General features: G+C 42.3%; 1 protein-coding gene across 3 annotated transcripts in view; it reads left to right on the top strand.

The window, feature by feature from the left end:
• Nucleotides 1-22,830, top strand: part of ZNF532 (zinc finger protein 532) — a 133,496-nt gene that overhangs the window by 37,667 nt on the left and 72,999 nt on the right. For 2 of the 3 annotated variants that reach the window (XM_038743927.1, XM_038743926.1), the window contains exon 3: nt 11,114-13,479. In XM_038743927.1, the coding sequence (XP_038599855.1) occupies nt 11,134-13,479 (2,346 nt within the window). In that variant the 5' untranslated portion in view covers nt 11,114-11,133. Of the gene's footprint in view, nt 1-11,112; nt 13,480-22,830 lie in introns of those variants that run through there. The other variant, XM_038743928.1, reaches the window with a different exon arrangement.

Genomic DNA, 22,830 nt, shown 5'->3' with positions numbered 1-22,830 from the left:
AGAGGTGTGGCACCGAATTACAGTCAGTTAACACTGGCAGTGCAAGGGTTCTCTCCTCTATATTTGTTAAAATGGGAAAATGTTTATAAGCCAGTTTCTTAATATTCAGAAACAACCTGTATTTATGTATAGTCCTTCATAGTGGAAAATGATGCTATTGAAGGAGAGTTCCTATGCATGTGTGTGGTTGTGGTTGAAAAGATGTATGTGTACTCTGCAGTTCACTTAACTCTGTGCAAATAAAGATTGCCTTCACTTCTTTACAGTGTGCAGCTGAGTCTCACTTCTCTTCAACTTTTTGGAGGGGTCCATCTTGCTCTTAATTGTTTTGTGTTTTTCAGAAGTGTAACTCTAGATCTTTATCTGTCCAAGTTTCATCTGGATAGCTTTTGGCTATAGAAATAGTATTTTATATTAAGTACTTACTGTTTGCAAAGCACCATATTAAGCACCATGAAAGAGTGTACAAGTGGAAATTAGGCATCACCCTGTTCCTCAAGGGACTCACGGTCTAGATATATCACATACTCAGTTTTAGAGGAGTCCAGCACCCATCTCAGGACTATTAAAAAAAGGTAATCTGCTCAGATCTTTCTATAGATCGACCTGCAGACTGAGACAGAAGGTGTGTTTAGCTGATGGAGAGTTTAGACAGCGATCTTCAGCCCAAATGTCTGTCCTGTACGCAGCTAGAATTTTTTGATCACACACTGGTTTTGTATCAGTTCAAATTTCGAATAAAAAGTATGTGTATTTTACAAAGCGATTTACAGATTTTTTCATAAACAGTTTTTCTCCTCATAAGCAACATTGCCCAATATCTCTGTGAAGAAGATCAAAAATTGCTAATTCTGCTCGTAATGAGAAGTAAAAAGAATTAAGGCATAGAAAGGTCATGTGACAATGTAGGTTAGAAAAGAACTGGGAAACGTTGTGAAGAAATTACCAAGGGGCATGAGCAGGGCACCAAGTATGACTGAAGGAGGTGGAAGATCAGTTACCGAATTGTGCTTTCCAGACACTTAGTACAGTGCTGTGCACACAGTAAGCACGCAATAAATACGAATGAATGAATATGGGTTATCTACCACAGAAGAAAGAGAACTGAGAGGTAACTTTATAACCATCTTGAAAGAGAAGAAAAGTTTGTAGGTGGAAGATGCTGACCATAGTTCTCTCTAGCCACTGAGGACCAGCAAGAGGAAGGGAAATAAAAATGGAGATATGTTGCTTGAACAATCTCTAGACTGGAGTCTCCTATCTACCTATCTCAGTTATCGAGCTACTCACGAGAGTCAGTGTTCAAAGGTCTTTCTTTGCTATATCAATCAGTAGTATTTGAGTGCTTACTCTGTGCAGAGCACTGTACTGAACTAAAAGTGTAGGAAGATGTATTCTCTGCCCACAGAGAGCTTCCACTGTAGAGAGGGAGGCAGATATAAATATCAGTGTGTCTTTACTTTTCAATTCTGTAACCCTTTTGCCCTGTTCCTTGGTATCCCACAGATGTTGGCTAGACATAAGAGATGCCTGAAGGAGCAGCATGATCTAGTGGAAAGGGCATGAATCTGGGAGTCTGACCCAGGTTGTAATCCTGGTTCTGCTAGTTTCCTGCTGGGCGACCGTGGACAAGTCTCTAAACTTCTCTGTGCCTCAGTTTCCTCATCTGTTAAATGGGGATTCAATACCTTTTCTCCCTCCCCTTAGACTCTTTGCTTCCTGAGGGACGGGGACTGTGTCTGACCTGATTAAATTGTATCAATCCCAGCGTGGAGAAGAGTACTTGACACAGAGTAAGCACTTAATGAACCAAAAGAGAAAGATTTGATCCGAACGTTTTCAGGTCTACCTGGGATCCCAGTGCAACAGCCATGCTCTGCAGCCTGTGAAGAGGCAGGCAGTTGGCTGATCTCTGTTGGCTGCGGGCATGACATCTGTTCCTGATTGGGCTAGGAGAAGCTGAGCCATGACAGGGAAGCTTTTCTGACCAGGACTTCAGTTGAACTTGTGGGAGTAGGTTTTCTTTTAGTTTAAACAGTCCACTTTGGGAAGGGAAAGTGGGGTTGGGGTGTGGGGAGGAGGGGCTATGGAGGCAGCAGTTACTTCCCTTCTTATTTGATGTTGCATTTGAGAGTTGACAGGGAAGAGAAAGCAGTGGAAATGCAAATAGGTTGGAAGGGGGAAGCTAGGAATTAAAGTTTACTCCTATAGAAAAATAGACTTTAAAGTGTGATAAAGGGAAAAAACTCAAAGTAAGATACTGTTGAAGTGACTGTAAAGTAAGAAAAATATTAGATGTGGAAAGAGATGAAGGAAAACTAGGGAGAGTCTTGTAGAAGAATTAGTTTAATGGAAAATGGATTCTGACTAGACTTGGAAAGCCAGATATAGCTATAAAAAAGTGACAGTAGGAACAAAATTAGTCCAGTGGAAAATAGACACTGAAAAGGTTTGGAACTGCCAGATGTGGCTATAAAAGGGAGGTAATAAAACCAAAGAATAATATACTTTCTTTTAGCATCATTATTTTATGGAAAGTTTATATGATTTTAAGTGTATTCTTGAGTTTTAAGAAATGATTCACACGATCTACATCTCAGTTGTTTTCCTCCCAGATAGTGGGAACTTTCTAGGTGAGGGTCCCTCAGGTAATGATCTTCATTATGGGGAATGGCTTTTTTTCACATGTCATGTTCACATGATGGTTTTTCTACACTGCCATCCTCCATTAATGCTGCATATTTACAGGTTGGATTTGGTTCGCTCTGCATGCAGGGTAGTTTCAAACGGGATTCTCAGTCATTGTGGTTGAAGCCATTTAATGAGCTTCACTTGGAAATTTATCCTTAATTTCCAACTCAGAAGATGTGAAAGCCAAATGCAAACCCCAAAAGCCATGGGATAAGGAGAGTTTGACTGCGAGTTGATATTCACGGAAGCAGCATTGTCTAGTAGTTACAGTATGGATCTGGAAGTTAGAAGGACCCAAGTTCTAGTCCTGGCTCTGCCACTTTGCTGTGTGTGAATGTGGGAAAGTCACTGAGAAGCAGCGTGGCTCAGCGGAAAGAGCCCGGGCTTTGGAGTCAGAGGTCAGGGGTTCAAATCCCGGCTCCGCCAACTGTCAGCTGTGTGACTTTGGGCGAGTCACTTAACTTCTCTGTGCCTCAGTGACCTCATCTGTAAAATGGGGATTAGGACTGTGAGCCCCCCGTGGGACAACCTGACCGCCTTGTAACCTCCCCAGCGCTTAGAACAGTGCTTTGCACATAGTAAGCGCTTAATAAATGCCATCATCACTAAACTTCTCTTTGCCCCAGTTACCTCATCTGTAAAATGGGGATTAAGACTGTGAGCTCTATGTGGGACGGGGACTGTGTCCACCCCAATTATCTTGTATCTAGCCCAGAGCTAAGTACAGTGCCTGGCACATAATGCTTAACAAATGCCATTATTATTATCATTGTTATTATTAGTCACAATACAAGCAGCAAATCATTCCGCAGTAGGAGTGTTTTCTTCTGATTAAGACAGGTGCCTGGGAGATGGGAATATAGGTCCTATTTAATAATAATAATAGTGGCATTTGTTAAGCGCTTACTATGTGCCAAGCAGTGTTCTAAGCGCAGGGGATACAAGGTAATCAGGTTGTCCCACATGGGGCTCACAGTCTTAATCCCCATTTTCCAGATGAGGTAACTGAGGCACAGAGAAGTTGTGACTTGCCCAAAGTCACACAGCTGACAAGTGGCGGAGCTGGGATTAGAACCCATGACCTGACTCCCAAGCCCTTGCTCGTTCCACTGAGCCACATCTCTGCAGATCTCTACAAGATTGTCATGTGAAATGCATAATTGCATGAGGTCAAATACTTGCAAGTTTTCGAAGGCCACAAAATTCCCCTCTGTGGGACTGTACAGCACAGAGGTGTGGTAAATCAAGTAGGTCGCTCATCACTGTATCAATACTAGTAATGGTAGTTACTGAACACTTAACTGAATGCAATGCTTGAGGACCAAGAACTTAGGTACACTATGTGTAAAATGGACTGTCCACCCCATGGATCTGAAGTTACCTAGCTCATAAATCAGCAGGGAATTTTAAAAGGACCAAACAGTTGATGAACATTGAAGTTAACTATTCTTAAAATGAGAGGTGATGTGGTGATTATTGGGAAGATATGCTTTAAAGGGTGCAGAAGGGATAACAGACTTTAGGTATTACTGGAAGCTTAAAATGAAACCAATTCTATGTGGATAAAAGCTCATGAATATAGTTATTAAAAAGAGTCCATTGAAGCTAGTGGATTCATTAAAGAAACTCCACATCAAGCAGAAACTCCTGACCCTGACTTTTAAGGCACTCAAACAGCTCTCTTGTCATTGCTTATCCACTCTCTTCTCCCACTATGTAGCCCAGCTTGCACTCTTCAGACCTCTCAAGCTAGTCTACTCACAGGTTTCTCCCTTTCATCTCTCCTTCTGATTACCTTTGCCCACCCCTCTGTCTAGGCTAGAACTCCCTTTCCCTTAGCATGAGGCAGGCCACTAGTCTACTAGACAGTAGAAAAATGATAGAACTCTCTCTGTGCACACTCCCCACTTAAACTCTTTGATTGTGAGCCCCCCAAGGGACAGGGATCCTGTCCAATTCCTACCTGTGTATTCTCTCACAGTGCTTCAGTGTGCACAGTGTGGTCTGCACACAGTAAGCCCTTAAGGAATACCATTACTACTATTATTATTTGACTTGACTTGTCACATCTCCTCCTTTAGAGGCATGATTCAAGTGCAGCCCTGCCTTGTTTATAGGGTAGAGAATTTGCACTTGCTGAAGTTTCATTTTAATCCTAAATGGGCTTAACTGGCTCTGAGAGCAGGAAAGGGTTTGATTCCCCACTTTTTCCCACTCTCTACACTGTGAAGAGAAGCAGCGTGGCTCAGTGGAAAAGAGTATGGGCTTTGGAGTCAGAGGTCATGGGTTCAAATTCCAGCTCCACCAATTGTCAGCTGTGTGACTTTGGGCAAGTCACTTAACTTCTCTGGGCCCCAGTTACCTCATCTTTAAAATGGGGATGAAGACTGTGAGCCCCCCATGGGGCAACCTGATCACTTTGTAACCTCCCCAGCGCTTAGAACAGTGCTTTGCACATAGTAAATGCCATAGCATAGTAACTTGATAAATGCCATCAAAAAAAAAGGGTTGATATCAGGTAGCAGAGTAGCCACCAACTAGGGGTGATGAAAGGCAAAGACCAAATATTGGTCTTTCCACCTTTCCCATACTCTAATTCACACTGCTTTTTGGATGGCTACGTGGCTTCTTGCTGCCATCCTAGTCATGGTTATCCAGGATTCTGAGACTTGTTTTTTCATCTTATGTTTATTCTCAGGAACTATTCTATATGCAAACAAATTTTCGCATTCCTCCACTAGAAAATATCTCCTCAACTTTCAAATTCATTCATGGGAACGAGTGTCGCATAGCTGAAAGAGTACGGACCTGGGTTCTAATTCCGACTCCTCCATTTACCTGCTTTATGTTCTTGGGCAAGGTGCTTAACTTCTCTGTGCTTAAGTTCTCTCATCTGCAAAATGGGGATTCGGTGCCTGTTCTCCTAATACTTTGTGAGCCCCATGTGGGCCCTAATTATTCTAAATCTACCCTAGCACTTAATACACTGCTTGGCATACAGTAAAGCATGTAATAAATATTACTGCTATCATTGTTATTATTGTTATCCAAGCACAGGCCTGGAAATCAGAGGACCTGGGTTCTAATTCCAGCTCTGCCACTTATCTTCTGTCTGACCTTGGGATAATGTACTTAACTCTTTGTGCCTCAGTTTCTTCATCTGTAAAATGGGGATTAAATCATACACCCTCTTATACTGTGAACCCCTTCTGGGACAGGGACTGTAACCTGACTATCATATATCTACCCCAGCACTTGGAACAGTGCTTAGCATGTAGTGAGGGCTTAACAAATATTATTATTGTTATCATTATCTTCCAGAACAGTTGCTTCTTTGAAAGGTTTGCTGGATGATGGATTTCCTGCAAACAACCTCTGCTGAATTTAACACTGTTGGATGTACACTGATGTTAGCTCAAAGGTGTTTCTGTACTTTGGCTTCTCCAGGGCCATTTATTAATTTGCCTACCTGTGCATTGTGCTGACCTGGGTAATAGACTAAGCATTTTATTCATCTTCACATTCTGGCTGGCTGCCTGCCTATCAAACTAAGGTTCTAAACCCACTGGGGAAGGAAGTGTGTGAAATCTTCTGTTCTGTCCTGTGCTTCTTTCCTTGTTAGTCTCCAGTAAATGCTGGGGTGTTGTAAGAGAAGATTAATAATATTGAACATGACTTTTAAAATGAGGAACAATGGCCACAAATTCACAGGGAGCAAATTAAGTTCATAGATTGACAGAATGTTGAGTGCCCAGGGTAATATGAACATTCAATTTGAAATGATGGAAATAGATGAAATTGCTTGAGACAATATAAAAATGTGTAAAATGCCATATTAACTCAGACCAATGGTCAGTCCAGTTTTGGGGGAAAAAAGTGTGGTAGGTGATATCTTTGGACACTCATCCTTTTCTGGAAATAGCCCATTATGGATCTGTTATTAAATATCCAAACTCTTCTTGAGGCAATTGAAATTTCTGACTGACTACACAACTTCCTATAGTAGGAAATTCCACTTGCTAAACACCTACTTTAAAAAGATTTTTCCATTTGTTTGCTTTAATTCTATCACCTTCACCTGTAAGCTTTAGCAATATTTATTGTAATATTGATTTTATTACTATTATTGTGGAATTAAGAGAAGCAGCGTGGCTCAGTGGAAAGAGCCCAGGCTTGGGAGCCAGAGGTAATATGTTCTAATCCTGGCTCTGCCACTTGTCAGCTGTATGACTTTGGGCAAGTCACTTCACTTCTCTGGGCCTCAGTTACCTCATCTGTAAAATGGGGATTAAGACTGTGAGCCCCACGTGGGACAACCTGTTCATCTTGTATCCCCCCCACCCAGTGCTCAGAACAGTGCTTCACACATAGTAAGTGCTAAACAAATGCCATCATTATTATTAAGTGTTCGTGTGCCAACCACTATGCCAAGAGGCAGGTGGATCAATCATATTTATTGAGTGCGTACTGTGTGCAGAGCACTTTACTTGGGAGAATACACTATAACAGAGTTGGTGGAGACATTCCCTGCCCACAGTGAGCTCACAGCCTAGAAGGAGTTCACAGCCTAGAGAGGATAAAAGTGAATCGGATTGGACACTGTCCCTGCCCTTCCCAGAGCACACAATCTAAGAGATAGGGAAAACGGGAATCTTATCTCCATTTTACAGATAGGGAAATTGAGGCACATAGGTTGAGTGATTCTCCCAGGCCAGTGGCAGAGTTGGGGCTAGAATCCGGTTCTCCTGACTCCCGGGCTCATGCTTATTTCACTTCCTCATCCAGCTGTTGTGGGATTTAGTGAACAGCAGTTCTCTGCTACTTCCATTCACCTCCCTTGCCATTTTGTAATCCTCAATCCTGTTTCCCTCAGCCTTTGCCTTTCCAGACAGAAGAATTCTAGTCTTCCCAGTTTATCCTTATTCGGTAATGACTCATCCTCCTGATTGTTGTGGTTGTTCTCTCCTAGGGACGATGCAAAGATTGGATCTCCATGTAATCTTCAAGGTTATTTTTTTTGTTTGTGGGTTTTTTTTAAAAATTCATGGCATTGAGCCATGACCTAACTGGTTCTTGAAAACAATTTTTAAAAATGTGTTTTTCACTTGTTGGGTTTTCACTTTCAGAACCAAATAATCAGAAGTTAATCAGAAAGTGGGTTTTTTTTCCCATTTAACTGTTGCTGATATTTCAGGTACCTAGTACTCTTAGTGCCTTTCTGACCTAGGCAAATACTGATCAGAGCCTCTGATGTCTCACACCTGTGTTAAGTATTGTGCGTTAACAGAGTTGCTGATTTTCCGGTCTCAGTGCAATTTTGAGGGGGGGTTGACCAAATCAGGATGTAAAAGAGACATTAATAGATACTGATAGATAGATACATTCAGTAGTCACTAATGCAAAATTAGTCATGGGTGATATTGATATTGCAAAGAGGAGAATCTAGGGAAATAGTTCATTGATGCAAATTTAGTGATCAGTAAGAAAATGGTAAGGATGAAAGTAATAGCTGTTTAGCATTTTTTATTGTGGTACTTTATTATCCTCAGCAATGCATTTCAGACAGGAAGCTCCACCAAACAATGGAGGACCAGACAGATTCAGAAGTCACAGTGGTAGGAATTTGGATGGGGACAACAGCAGCTTCAGAAAGGACAGCAGTCGAGGGGCAGCAGCCACAGTGAGATAATTGTCCTTGGGAAGCTTTAGGAAAAGAGAATACCCTTCTGTCGGTTGCCAACTTGTACTTCCCAAGTGCTTAGTACAGTGCTCTGCACACAGCGCTCAATAAATACAATTGAATGAATGTCGGTCCTTCCCCATAATTTTTCAAGGGCGCACACTCCCTAACTCTTAGATAGGGCAGACATCGGTGGTAAGCAACTCCTGATGACGCATGTGCCTGATTTTTTGATAACTTGACTAACATCGTGCTGCTTTAGTGTACCCTTTTGCCTGATCTGTGTGATAATCTGTCACTGTTTTGTTGGTGAATAGTGAAACTCTAATGGCTCATTTAGCAAATTGAACCGATTTAGCACTGAAAAATGTCGGTTGAATTAAAAAGCTATCCAGAATGGAAGTCTTTAGATAACTTTTTTATAAAGCAGTTGATGGAGTAACCATGTCGCAGTTATCCTTTCCATTCTCTGTGTCTGTTCTCCATTTTAGAGCAGCTCAAGGCTCAGGTGAAGGAAAGAAGCAGCATGGCCTAGTGGCAAGAACGGCTTGGGAGTCAGAGGATGTGGGTTCTAATCCCAGCTCTGCCAGTTATCTGCTGTATGACCTTGGGCAAGTCACTTCACTTCTCTGTGCCTCAGTTACCTCATCTGTAAAATGGGGATTAAGACTATGAGCCCCATGTGGGACACCCTGACTACCTTGTATCCACCCCAGCCCTTAGAACAGTGCTTGAGCTTAACAAATATCATAACTATTATTATTATTAAGAAGAGTTTACAGCCAGTTTCAATCTAACATAGCTCCTGGCTTATTCCCACTTCACAGTGGCTTCTGTTTGAAAGCACATTGTTGTCTACAGTGTGGATGGCATTTTGCCGTATTATGATGCTCAACTCCAGTAAGCCCCACCTTGGAATTCAGTATCCAAAGTCAAAGGCAGACATTGGAGAATCTCTTAAAGTCTCAGTGCCTGAATTTAAATTGTTTATTCATCTCATTTCCTAAACCAGAGGAAGAATCAAATAAATTGTCCCTACCCCAACCTATCTGTAATATGCAATGCTTCTGAAATCTGAGAAAATTTTGCATGTTTAATTGTGTGAGTAAATTGTAAGACTGTAAGCTCGTTGTGGGCAGGGAACATGATTGCTAATTCAATTATATTGCACTCTCCCAAGCGCTTAGTACAGTGCTGTGCATATAGTAAGCGCTCAATAAATTTGATTGATAAATGTGATCTGATTCACCCCTTTAGATTGAAGACTCAATCAGCAAAATATTATTGTGATAAAGAACTGAGTTAGTTTTTTCATAACTATTGGTATCATGGGCCTGGGAGTCAGAAGAACCTGGGTTCTAATCCTGGCTCTGCCACTTGTCCGTTGTGTAACCTTGGGCAAATCACTTAACTTCTCTGTGCCTCAGTTCCCTCCTCTGTAAAATGGGGATTAAGACTGTGAGCTCAATGTGGGACAGGGATTGTGCCCCACCCTATTATATGTTTTATCATCCTCAGTGCTTCGTACAGTGCCTGGCACATAGTGAGTGCTTAACAAATGCAAGAAAGAGCAAAAACCAGAAAAGGATTAAGGATCAAAATCTCTGCTGCTCCTGGAGAGGTCGTTCGATGGCCAGGTTGGGGTAGCGGAAAGTTGGGCCAGAATGAGCAGCCCTGGCTCCCCAGGTGATATTTGGAGTCATTCTTTGTGATGATAATAATGATTATGATATTAAGCACTCCTATGCCAAGCACCTTTACCAGGCGCTGGGTTAGATACCAGATCATCAGGTTGGACCCAATCCATGTCCCATGCAGGGCTCACAGTCTACGTAGGAGGGAGTAGGATTTAAGTCCCAGTTTACGGATGAGGAAACTGAGACACAGAGAAGTTAAATGACTTGGTTGAGGTCACATAACAGGCAAGCAGGTCCTCTGATTCCCAGGTCCGAGCTTCTTCCACTAGACAGCGCTGATTCTACGCTGCTTGTGGTTCCAGAAGAAGCATTGTCACCTATTTCCCTAGGACTCTCTCAGTTCCCTACTGGACACTGCATGGTGTGGTAGATTGGAGACATCGAGGGCAGGAACGCGGGGTGGACTCAGCCCTTCCTCAACCTAGTACCTCAAACTTCTCACCCTATTATAGAGCTGTGTGGTCACTAGGCTTAAGCTGACCACGCTCTTGGTGAGTCTTCTGAAGTTCCTCTGATGCTGTTGGAGCATCAGGTTTGCAGTGATTAAGTAGACTGCTGGCTGCTAATGTAGGCCCCAGACTGTTTCTGGAGGGTTGGCTATCCTGACTCTAAGGGAGACCAGTTTCAAAATGTAATTTTTGAGTTCTGTGAGTTTGTAGGCAAGTGGTTGTTTATTCATTTTGGTATGCGGCTCTTACTAGCATTAATAATATTTCTTAGTCATCATCAGTCCCTCTGTTTTGGTGTAAACTACCAATAAATTCAAGAAGGGAGTAGATAAATGAATAATTTGAGGGTAACATTAGGAAGGTTAAGTTGGACATCCATTCCTAACTATGAGGATGGATGTAAGGAGGGCAACCATCACACTGTATTCTTCCAAGCATGTTTTGTTTTCACTTTTGAAGAGAGAACACTGTGCTCTATGGGCCATTGCTCTGACCCAGGATGTGTCACTGTCGTGTTTCATTGTATAGCGGTATACTACAAGTCATTATGCCAAAATTCTGGGTGCTGATGGAACTATTTTCTGCTTATTTCACAGAACCTTTTCTAAACAAATTCATGACCATGGGGGATATGAAGACCCCGGATTTTGATGACCTTCTTGCAGCCTTCGACATCCCAGATATGGTCGATCCTAAAGCAGCTATTGAGTCTGGACACGATGACCACGAAGGCCACATAAAGCAGAACACTCATGTAGATGAGGATTCTCACGCCCCCTCATCTTCTGACGTTGGAGTCAGTGTTATCGTAAAGAACGTGCGCAACATCGATTCTTCCGAAGGAGGAGATAAAGATGGCCATCATTCCACTGGGAATGGCTTACACAATGGGTTCCTGACAGCATCCACTCTCGAGAGTTATAGTAAAGATGGAGGGAAGTCTCTGAAAGAGGAAGGACCCACCTCCGAAGTGACCCTTAAAGATTCAGCATTCAACCAGTTTAGCCCCATCTCCAGTGCTGAAGAGTTCGATGATGATGAAAAGATCGAGGTGGATGATCCACCTGATAAGGAAGAGATGTGTTCAAATTTCAGAGCAAACGTGTTAACGGGAGCGGTTTCCCAGCAGGACTATGAAAAGCTCAAGATGCTTGCAGGAGAGAACTTGATCAAGCCGGGCATTTCTACTTCAAGCAATGTGGACAAAAACAAAGTTGTGAAGAGAGAGATCGAAACAAATTCTGTGAACTTGGGTGTCTATGAACCCTTTAAAGTTAGAAAAGTGGAGGAGAAATTGAAAGAAAACTCTGAAAAGTTGCTTGAAAACAGGGTCCCGGACGGAAAGCTAAGCTCTGAGAAGAATGAGGCTAATCTTGCCAGCGTTTCCCAGGCCAAAACCAAGTCATCTGCTAAACTTTCTTCATGCATCGCCGCCATTGCAGCTCTCAGTGCTAAGAAAGCTGCATCAGATATCTGTAAAGAGCCAGTGACCAATTCAGGGGAATCTTCTCCTTTACCAAAAGATGTGACTGAAAGCCCTCGAGCTGTGGAGAAGTCGCCCGAGTCACAAAGTCTCATTGACGGGGCAAAAAAGGCATCTCTGAAGCCACCGGACAGCCCCAGGAGTGTCTCAAGTGAGAACAGTAGCAAAGGGTCTCCGTCCTCTCCCGCAGGATCAACACCAGCAATCCCCAAGGTTCGCATCAAAACCATCAAGACTTCCTCTGGAGAAATTAAGAGAACGGTAACCAGGGTGTTGCCCGAAATTGATCTGGATGCCGGGAAAAAACCTTCTGAGCAAACTGCTGCCATGGTGGCTTCCATGACATCCCTCCTGTCGTCTCCCGCTTCTGCCGCAGTCCTCTCTTCTCCCCCCAGAGCGCCTCTTCCGTCAGCGGTGGTGACGAACGCAGTCGCTACCGCAGAATTGGCCCCCAAGCAGGTCACCATTAAGCCTGTAGCCACCGCCTTCCTCCCGGTCTCGGCCGTGAAGACGGCAGGCTCCCAAGTGATTAACTTGAAGCTCGCTAACAACACAACGGTGAAAGCCACGGTCATCTCTGCTGCATCTGTCCAGAGTGCCAGCAGTGCCATTATAAAGGCTGCCAACGCTATTCAGCAGCAGACTGTGGTGGTGCCAGCGTCTAGCCTCGCTAACGCTAAACTCGTGCCAAAGACCGTGCATCTTGCCAATCTTAATCTTCTGCCTCAAGGTGCTCAGGCCACCTCCGAACTCCGCCAAGTGCTAACGAAACCTCAGCAGCAAATCAAGCAGGCAATAATTTCGGCGGCCACCTCCCAGCCCCCCAAGAAAGTGTCGCGAGTCCAGGTGGTGTCCTCTTTACAGAGTTCTGTTGTGGAAGCCTTCAACAAGGTGCTGAGCAGCGTCAACCCTGTCCCGGTTTACATCCCAAACCTTAGCCCTCCAGCTAACGCAGGTATCACGTTACCCACCCGGGGTTACAAGTGTTTGGAATGCGGCGACTCCTTTGCCCTTGAAAAGAGTCTGACGCAGCATTATGACAGGCGGAGTGTACGCATTGAAGTAACGTGTAACCATTGTACAAAGAACTTAGTTTTCTACAACAAATGCAGTCTCCTTTCCCATGCTCGCGGGCATAAGGAAAAGGGAGTGGTAATGCAGTGCTCCCATTTAATTTTAAAACCCGTTCCGGCCGATCAAATGATAGCTTCTCCTTCAAGCAATACTTCCGCCGCATCTTCTTCTCTTCAGAGTCCGATGGGAGTTGGCACCCATACCGTAACAAAGATTCAGTCTGGCATAACGGGGACGGTAATTTCAGCCCCTTCGAGCACACCTATCATTCCAGCTATGCCTCTAGATGAAGATCCATCAAAACTCTGTAGACATAGTCTAAAATGTTTGGAGTGTAATGAAGTTTTCCAAGATGAGACGTCGCTTGCCACGCATTTCCAGCAGGCTGCAGACACGAGTGGACAAGTAGAGTATCTTTACATTTTAGTGTTTTGGCAAAAGACTAGAAACTAATATTTCAGAAATAGGATCCGTACCAGTTGAGAGTGATAGCTCTGTAACCTTGTAATGGTAGCTTAGAGGGAAGTTGTTGTTTCATTCCAAAATGTTACATTATTGAGCCATAAAGCTCCCTTTAGGAAACCATTTCTCCACTACTTTTACCAACTGTAAACCATCGAAAGCCATTTTAGAACAGTTAAATCAAGGAATAAATATGGAAAAGTTTGATTTAGAACAAGTGAAAGAGAAGATCTTAGCATCTTCATTGCATGAGTATTAGGGCTTGTTTATTTTGGTGATGGGGCTTTTGGAGATTTTGGTAACTATGGGGTCAGTCGGCATGATAGTAATACTCAATACTCAGAATTTCACATCAGTTATACTGCACGATAGTGACAGTCTTCGGTTATTTCGTATTTCGTTCCTTTGGTTATAGCTTTTGGATTTATGGCATGTAGTAGAATCCTCTTATTGGGTATCTTGTTTGTTGTTGTGCCTATTAAAATTAGATTGTCTCAGGGAAGATATTCAGATTAACATATTTCCTTTCAGTGACCCGAAACTATAAGTAACCACCCGTGCCCATTTAAATAGCACCCTTCTCGGACAGTGAAGTGTGAATTGGTGTTTTACTAAAATTGTTTTCAATAAGAAGCTCTTTATTTCAAACATGTTCTCTCCAAAGTTTCATAAGTTTCACTTAGTGATAGTTTCAAGTATCTAAATGATTTTAGTATATCTTTGAAGCCAAGCAACCAGAATTTGGACAGCTCAAATTGGGACGGGTATGAGAGTAGGAGGGGACAGGGCAAGAAAAGCATCCAAGACATAAGAAGAGGTGGAAATGATGGGACAAAAAATGAGAAATAAAAAGAAAGGTAGTAAGAGGTGAAATAAAAAGGAAGGCAGAAAGACAATAAACAAAGAAAATAGGGGATAGAGAGGAACTGGGGAAAGGTACTTATTAATCTGGTTGCTTAATGTTGGACCACATGGGTGGGTTGAAGGTAGAAAGGGATACGGAGAGAAGGGAAAATAAAGGGTTACTGCCACTGTCCTTCTTCCTTCACTCCTTTCCTGGTCCCTCCAATCAGCTTTGGTTTATGAGCCAACCATTCTTTCCCCCTTTCAGTGGTGTAGGGTTCAGCTGTGTCCCAAAGGTGATTTAAAGGCCCTAAAATCCTGGGATATTCTGTCTAAATCAAGACATCTGGTCCTCCCCCTTTTAAGCCAATTTGCCAAATTGTTTTCATTTTAGTCCAATCTGCTCTGTCCCCCTTAATCTTCTAATTAACTGGTATGAATTGGCTTTTTCCATCATTCCCCCCCGCCCCCTCCATAACCAGTGTAGGATGAAAAGAAGGAGCTTGTTGTGTTTTTGAGGAATTGTCTAGTGTTGGTCTCAGTCATCCAACCTTCTGCTGTATGGAGAAAGGGAACTCTACAGACTCCTATGTTTTCCTGGCCTATCACAGTTTTCCTAGTCATGGTTTTAACTACAGTCAGCTCTCCTGTAACACAGGGGTCATGTTCTTAAAGACCCCCAGGTTATGTAAAACTCGTGTTCTACTACTCATCACCTGACTGATGCCTCAAGCATGAACACAGCCATTTCTGCCAACACCAGATCATGTTCTTTCCAGACCGATCTGATGCGTATTGTGGAAAGAGCATTCCCTAATTTTTCCACAACGTTGTGTCTAAAGTGATGAAAGTAGGTATTATGGCAGAAATGATTGTAGCCTCAATTTTTTTTTTAATTCAGTTTTGGCTTTCAGGGTATATCATTCTGAACAGTGCTTTTCCTTGGCCCCAAATAATACTGTCATTTCAAGCGATTCTGAGACAACATTGAGCTTCTTTGATACTGTCAGAGTTCGTTTGCATTACATGGAGAACATAATCGGAACTAAATTCACTGTTACCACTAAGCTTATGATAAGAGAACTTTAAGCAATTAAGTTCTCTTTGTAATGCTAATGATTACTGATACAATGGTGGAAAAGCACAATGGGATTGAAGTGCTAGGATAAGAAGTCATCCCCTTGAAACTGGCTTAGAATATTTTTTTCTTTGCTTTCCACAAACCATGAATTTTACAGGGGGATGAGGGAAGCCCTTCAGTTCCTTTACTCCTGAAACTTTCAATTAATCAATTATTTGTATTTATTGAGCACTTACTATGTGCAGAGCAGTGTTCTAGGATCCTAACCCTTTTCCTCTCTTTCCCTCTTCCATCCATCCCCCTTTTCCTATTGCAGTGGACCAGAGAATCTTTTAAGTTCTTTGGGATAAAAAGATAAAGAGTCCTCAAGTGTCTCCTGCTCTAGTTTTCTGAAATAAGAGCAGTTAGGGGAGTAGCATCATCATCTTGCATGCTTTTTAAGTTTCTGGCCTTTAGAGAAGCAGCGTGGCTCAGTGGAAAGAGCACGTGCTTGGGAGTCAAAGGTCATGGGTTCTAATTCCGGCTCCGCCACTTGTCAGCTGTGTGACTTTGGGCAAGTTGTTTAACTTTTCTGGGTCTATTACCTCATCTGTAAAATGGGGATTGAGACTGTGAGCCCCACATGGGACAACCCGATTATCTTGTATTCTCCCCAGCACTTAGTACAGTGCTTGGCACATAGTAAGTACCTAACAAATACCATTATTATTATTATTATGTACCCGTCAAAGGAGAGTAGAATAGTGTGACAGGTTTGGTAACTAAATGGGCTACCAAAAGGACAGTTCCCCTTTGGCAAAATGGTAACAATAGGGAGGCTTTCACTCTAGCGAAAGTGTACATATTCTTTCGCTAGAGTGAAAGCCTCCCTATTGTTACCATTTTGCCAAAGGAGAACTGTCCTTTTTATTGTAAAAATGTGCACTTGAGACACACCTGCCATGTGACTCCAATTTTATTCTCATCCTTTAAAACAATTACCACAGTGAATGTTTTCCCCGTTTTACCAAAGACATTAAAGTCAGATATGAAGGAAGAAATCAAAAGAAGAAAAAGTATTTCCTTTTCATTTCTTTTTGGCAAATATAGGTTGCTTGGTCCCACTCACTATTTGCTTTTATGTTTTCAGTTAGAAGCTTTCCTTGTTATTTTTTCAGGTAGGTCTCTTTGGCTTGGGGTGTCGTGGAACACATGTGTATTTTGAAGATAAATCTGTCATATATAATTCCAGTTTGCCCATGGAACTTTACAGGGCAAATTCAACATGAAGAACCAACCTAGTGTTAATTGGTTATGATCCATATTCACTAGCACCAAATCCAAGTCCCTATTAGCAATGTACATCAACTATTCTCCTTAACTCAGGCTTTTTTACTCCTTCAAAACTGTCCCTGTTCCTGCCTTTCCCTTGTTGCGTCTGTAAGGGTCCTCTGGGTAAGCTCCTTGTGCGCAGGGATCATATCTGCCACTGCTGTTTTACTGAACTCTCCCAAGTGCTCAGTACAGTGCTCTGCACACATTAAGCACTCAGTAAATACCACTGATTGATTGTCATTCTTCAGAGCCCAAGCAGGTGTAGCAACTGGGACAGCTCTCCAGGACTCTGGGATAGGAACTGCCATTTGGCCAGGCATCTAACCAAAGAGGAGGCATCAACAAGTCGTCTCTTATCAGTCAGTGGTATTTATTGAGCACATACTATGTGCAGAGCACCATACTAAGTGATTGAGAAAGTACAGTTCAATAGAATTAGCAGACCTGTTCCCACCTCTTATCCAAATAGTGTCTCCAAGAAGTCAGCCTAATACTTTTTTGCTTTACCTGGCCAAATTGTGAAATAAAATGCAATTTCCAAAGCACACTCCTGTTAGCATTTTATAATATTATTATTATTATTATTGTTATGCCATTATTATTATTAGCTGTTTAATGTCAGGAAATTAATGCAGAATTTCCTAGGATTAATGCAGAAAAGACACATATCTAATCTGAAGTAGCTTCAACCTGTAAATTGGATGTTCTGTGTTTATGCTGCCAATGTCAAGACAACATATTTGTATTTAGGGATAGAGCTTGATAACCATGAGTGGTTAGTGGGGAGGTGAAATCCTCTTACCAGCAGTTGTACTGCACTTTTTAATGACTAAATGTTGTCAAATTCATTTCCTTGCATCGACCCCAGCACTTACCACATAGTATGTGCTTAACAAATGCCATAATTACTTTCAGTATTTCAGATTAATCTTAGCTTTATTCTTAGAAATGTGTTGCCTCTAAATACTAAATCAGTGGTATTTATTGAGCACTTACTCTGTGCAGAGCACTAAACTAAGCCCTTGAGAAAGTACAGTAAAGTTGGTAGACATGAACCCCACCCATAAAGACCTTAAATCTTGAGGGGATTAATTTTGATCATTTTGAAAAATGCTTTTTGTTCTAAATCCTTCCATCTTTCTTTGTTTTTATGGTGTTTTTAAGTTCTTAACATATGCCAGGCACTGTACTAAGCTCCGGGGTAGATATAAGCTAATCAGGTTAGATAGAGTTGGACACATTTTTGTCAAAATGTATGTAGTTTTTTTTATTGTGGGATTTATTTTCAGAGGTCACTGCTATCAGTGTACCTTTGGAACAAAAAAAACACAGCTAGAGCATTTTTATAAGTATCTAGAGGTTTTGAGAAACTCCTAGATTGATGACACAAATTGTTTAATGCTGATATATTGTGACCATTCTGAACTTTTATACTACATATCTTAAATGAATTCAGTAATACGGTAGTGCAAAGTCCATCAATCCTCCTGGGTCTATGATATGACTTAATACTAACACAATATACTTCAGTTTCTGAAACTCCATTAGGAAATTCCCTATTTGTATTGGAGATAGTTTAGTTTTTAAGTTTAATTCAACTTTTCTTACCTAAAGTGTGTTGGGGTTTTTTCCCAAGGAATTGAATTGAATATTTGACACGTGTTTTCCACGTGATCATGCCAACATGTCATCATTGCTAGTTCATTTTAGTAGCAAAATCTTTGGGAGATCCTCAGCACCAACAGGCAGCAATGTATGTCAGACTTGTATCTCTTTCCCTACCTCTTCTACCACCCCAGTCATTCAATCAGTGCTGTTTCTTGAGTGCTTACCATGTGCTGAGCTCTGTACTGAGAGCATGGGAGAGTACAAAAGCCTTCACTTCCCTACCTGCCACCATCCCCTCTTCCCTCTTGACTGTAAGCTCGTCCTCTAGAATGTAAACTCGTGGACAGGGAATTTGTCTGTTGTATAGTTCTGTCATACTCTCCCAAGCTCTTATTACAGTGCCCTGCACACAATAAGTGCTCAATAAATACGATCAACTAACTGACTTTTTTATATGATGTCCAGACTCCCCGGAGCATTCCCGAGGAGCCTTAAATTTTTAAGCAAACCATCTCCTGCTGAAACAGACTCTCACCTTTGCCAGTTTCCATATTGTGTGGGTCTCGTTCATGGCAAGACAAGACTTTCTTTTGATTATTCAGAATTCTCTAATCAAGAGTAGGGGAATATGGAGCCTGGTGTTTTTATGCATGTGTGTTGGGCTTAACTGCAGTATTGCATGGTGGGCCCAGGCTGCGAAAGAGAACAGAACAAATGGGAGCATGTGGTTCTGCTCCACAAGCCCAAATAGCATAGCTGTAATTATCATCAAATGCCGTTGAGTCGTTTCCGATCCATAGCCACTCTGTGGACTTATTTTCTCCAGAACGTCCTATCTTCGCTCTTCTGTAGTCACTCTGGTATGTATATCCTTAGAGTTTTCTTGGTTAAAAAAAAATACGGAAGTGGTTTACCATTACCATCTTCCCACGCAGTAAAAACTTAAGTCTGTGCTGTTGTCTTTGATCAACATTTTGATCACTTGATCATCCTCCTTTACTCTTTCCCATGCTGCTGCCGCTCAGCATAGGTGAAACAGCTTTGTCTGATGCTTTGTCTTAGACCTTTCCATTATGGCAAGAGAATATCACTTAGTGGTACAGCTCTGAGCTTCATTGGCATCCGCAAACTCTCCTGCCACAATAAGGTGTTGATTCATAAGAGAGAAAGCTATGGAAGACAGGTGGAATATTTGAGGGGCTAGAGGTGAGCAGGTGAACTGGAGAGAGGTATTGGGGTTGGAGGAACAAGGGGAAGACCTAGGGAAAGATGAGGTGGTGGTGGTGGTGGTCCCCTGTTTTGGTGCAGGCTGCTAGATGGTGCCTGGGAAAATTTCTAGTATTATCCCTTGTATTCTACCAAAAAGGTGGCGAGTCCCAGATTGTTTCAGGACCATCGGCATTACTGATTTAGTTCTGAAGTGACTCCACTAAGTGCGCTATTTGTTACTTCCGTTTGTTTAGTTCAAAAACACTGTGCTAGGTTCAGTCATTGTATTTATTGAGTGCTTACTGTGTGCAAAGCACTGTACTAAGCACCTGGGAGAGTACACTGTAACAACAGACACACTTCCTGCCCACAACAAGCTTACAGTCTAGAGGAGCTGATAGCTCCTCCATATTAGGTTCTGGAGTAATTATGTGAAAATCAATTCCAACAGGGACCCTGGCCCACAAAATCCACACAGCCTAAGTGAGGGAGGACAGACACATATAATAAGGTTATTATACATTCAACCATAAAAGACAATTCAAACTGAACAAATCAAATGTATCAACGATGTCAGCTAAGTTTGTTAAGCTGTTTAAAAGTTAAGTTGGAAGGTGCGGTTTTTAGATACATCATCATTTGGGGCAAATCAGTCTTTAGTGAAAAACTGCCACCACTGTTCGTGTCCTGAAGGTAGAACAAGGGTTTCTTTCTGCCCACCTGTTACTTCTGGGAACATGGCTGATTTGTCAGAGTGTTGGGAGGCAGGATAAGGCCCCAGTCAGGGGGCCAACTCCTGAGGATTTTGGTGCGCCCATGGAGCAGAAACAGAGGCTGTATGAACTAGAGTTTCTTGTCATCTCCACGGGTTGAGCTACCATAGCACCAACTATCATATTTTCGAATGCAAAGTTTTACACATGTGGCATTCCCTACATAAGGGAAAACTGGGTTGTTGTAAAGTCACGTAGTTCCACAAGTTTACAATCGGTGGAAAACACTTTTCTGGTTTCTCCCCCATTCTGAGAGACATGGCATGGTGCTCTCTGGGCGTATAGCATAGCATAGCATGCCTGGCAGTATGGCTTTGGGCAACCTCCGCAGATCTGTTTGGTGATTGAGCAGGGGTGCTGCAGAAGCCCTTGTGTGGTTTCCTATGCTGCATTTCTGACAGCCTCAAAGGCCTTAGGATTGCTGGCTGCAATTCTTTCAGGGTAGAATGAATGTCCCTTTAGAACCCTAAAAGAAGAATTCACTCACTAGTCTGGCACTTATGTACATACCCCTAATTTATTTACTTTATTTCAATGTCTGTCTCCCTCTCTAGACTGTAAGCTCATTGTGGGCGGGGAACATGTCTACAAATTCTGTTACAGCGTGCTCTCCCAAGCACTTAGCCCAGTGCTCCGTACACAGTTAGTGCTCAATAAATAAGATTGATTGTTTTCCATTCTGAAAAATTATCCCCCGTGATTTTAAAAGTAATAAAATTTAGTAAATTATATATAGTAAATAATAATGTTTCATTAACAGTAACATTTGATAGCAGAGAAGAAGAATAACGAAAACAATCAACTCAGTATTCCTGCTTCATTTGTTTTGTTTTTCAATTTGTAAAAATGAAAAATGCTTTACTTAAAAAGCACCTGTAAGTAGGCTAATAAAGTATATCATTAATGAAAGCATTTGGCAGTAAAGAAGTAGAATAGCAAAAGCAAGCAGCCTGATGCTGGAATTTAGGAAGCAGAATGGCCTAGTGGGCAGAATACAGGCCTGGAAGTCAGAAGGATCTGGGTTCTAATCCCAGCTCCCTCACTTGTCTGCCGTGTGACCTTGGGTACATCACTTCACTTCTCTGTGCCTCAGTTCCCTCATCTGTAAGATGGGGATGAAGGCTACGATCCCCCGTGGGACATGGATTATGTCCGACTTGATTAGGTTGTATCTACCCCAGTGCTTAATACAGTGCCCATCACACAGTATTCCATAGAAAAACCAAAAACACTTAGATCCCAGTGTGCCCTAGAAATCCAGGTCCATGATGGCAGTGGATGGACAGATGGAAACTAATCTGGACTGGAAGTGATCTTTGGCAGAATCATTCATTCTGTTGTATTTATTGAGTGCTTACTGTGTGCAGAGCACTTTACTAAGCACTTGGAAGAGTACAGTGCAATAATAAGCATATTTACAAGCGGGTCCAGGCTTACTGGAGAAGTAGCATGGCTCAGTGGAAAGAGCCCGAGCTTGGGAGTCAGAGGATGTGGGTTCTAATCCTGACTCTGCCACTTGTCTGCTGTGTGACCTTGGGCAAGCCACTTAATAATAATAGTAATAATAATGATGACGATGGTATTTGTTAAGCGCTTACTATGTGCAAAGCACTGTTCTAAGTGCTGGGGGGATACAAGGTGATCAGGTTGACCCACGTGGGGTTCACAGCCTTAATCCCCATTTTACAGATGAGGTAACTGAGGCACAGAGAAGTTACGGGACTTGCCCAAAGTCACACAGCTGACAAGTGGCAGAGCCAGGATTAGAACCCATGACCTCTGACTCCCAAGCCCTTGCTCTTTCCAATGAGCCATGCTGCTTCTCTGTGCCTCTCTGTGTTCTCTGGGCCTCAGTTACCTCATCTGTAAAATGGGGATTAAGACTGTGAGCCTCACGTGGGACAATCTAATTTCTTTGTAGTAATAATAATAATGATGGCATTTGTTAAGTGCTTACTCTGTGCAAAGCACTACCCCAGCGCTTAGAACAGTGCTCTGCACATAGTAAGGACTTAACAAATACCATAATTATTATTATTATTATTTCCGGGAGATGGAACCATGCCTGAACTGTTTTCCCTGTGGACTGCTGGAACTACAAGTCCCAGCAGCCCTCTACATGTTGCACATGTTGAAAATCCTTGTGTTTGGGGTGGTGTATCTTCATATAGTGGGCTGTGTAACAGCCTCCTCCCCACCGTGCGTCCACCTGAAACCACCAATCAGAGGAAATTTAGAATTTGGGGCATCAATCAGACTTAAACAGCAGAGCACCACGTATTCTTCGTGCCTGGGCCAAGCAGAGCCCTAGAGCAGATCAGAACAAGTAAGGATTCTAGAGGTTGCAGCCTGATTTTCAAAATCTGCTTTTCCTTGTTTCCTAAGTGTGTACATTATTGAAATAGCTTTCAAGAGTAGTTTGCTCTGGAGTCAAACATGAGCATTTTACGGTGTACTTTTGCACCT

Source organism: Tachyglossus aculeatus, chromosome 3, assembly GCF_015852505.1.
Source record: "Tachyglossus aculeatus isolate mTacAcu1 chromosome 3, mTacAcu1.pri, whole genome shotgun sequence".
NCBI lineage: Eukaryota > Metazoa > Chordata > Mammalia > Monotremata > Tachyglossidae > Tachyglossus > Tachyglossus aculeatus.
Note: the sequence above shows the minus strand (reverse complement) of the source record. Positions and strands in the feature narration are given on the sequence as shown.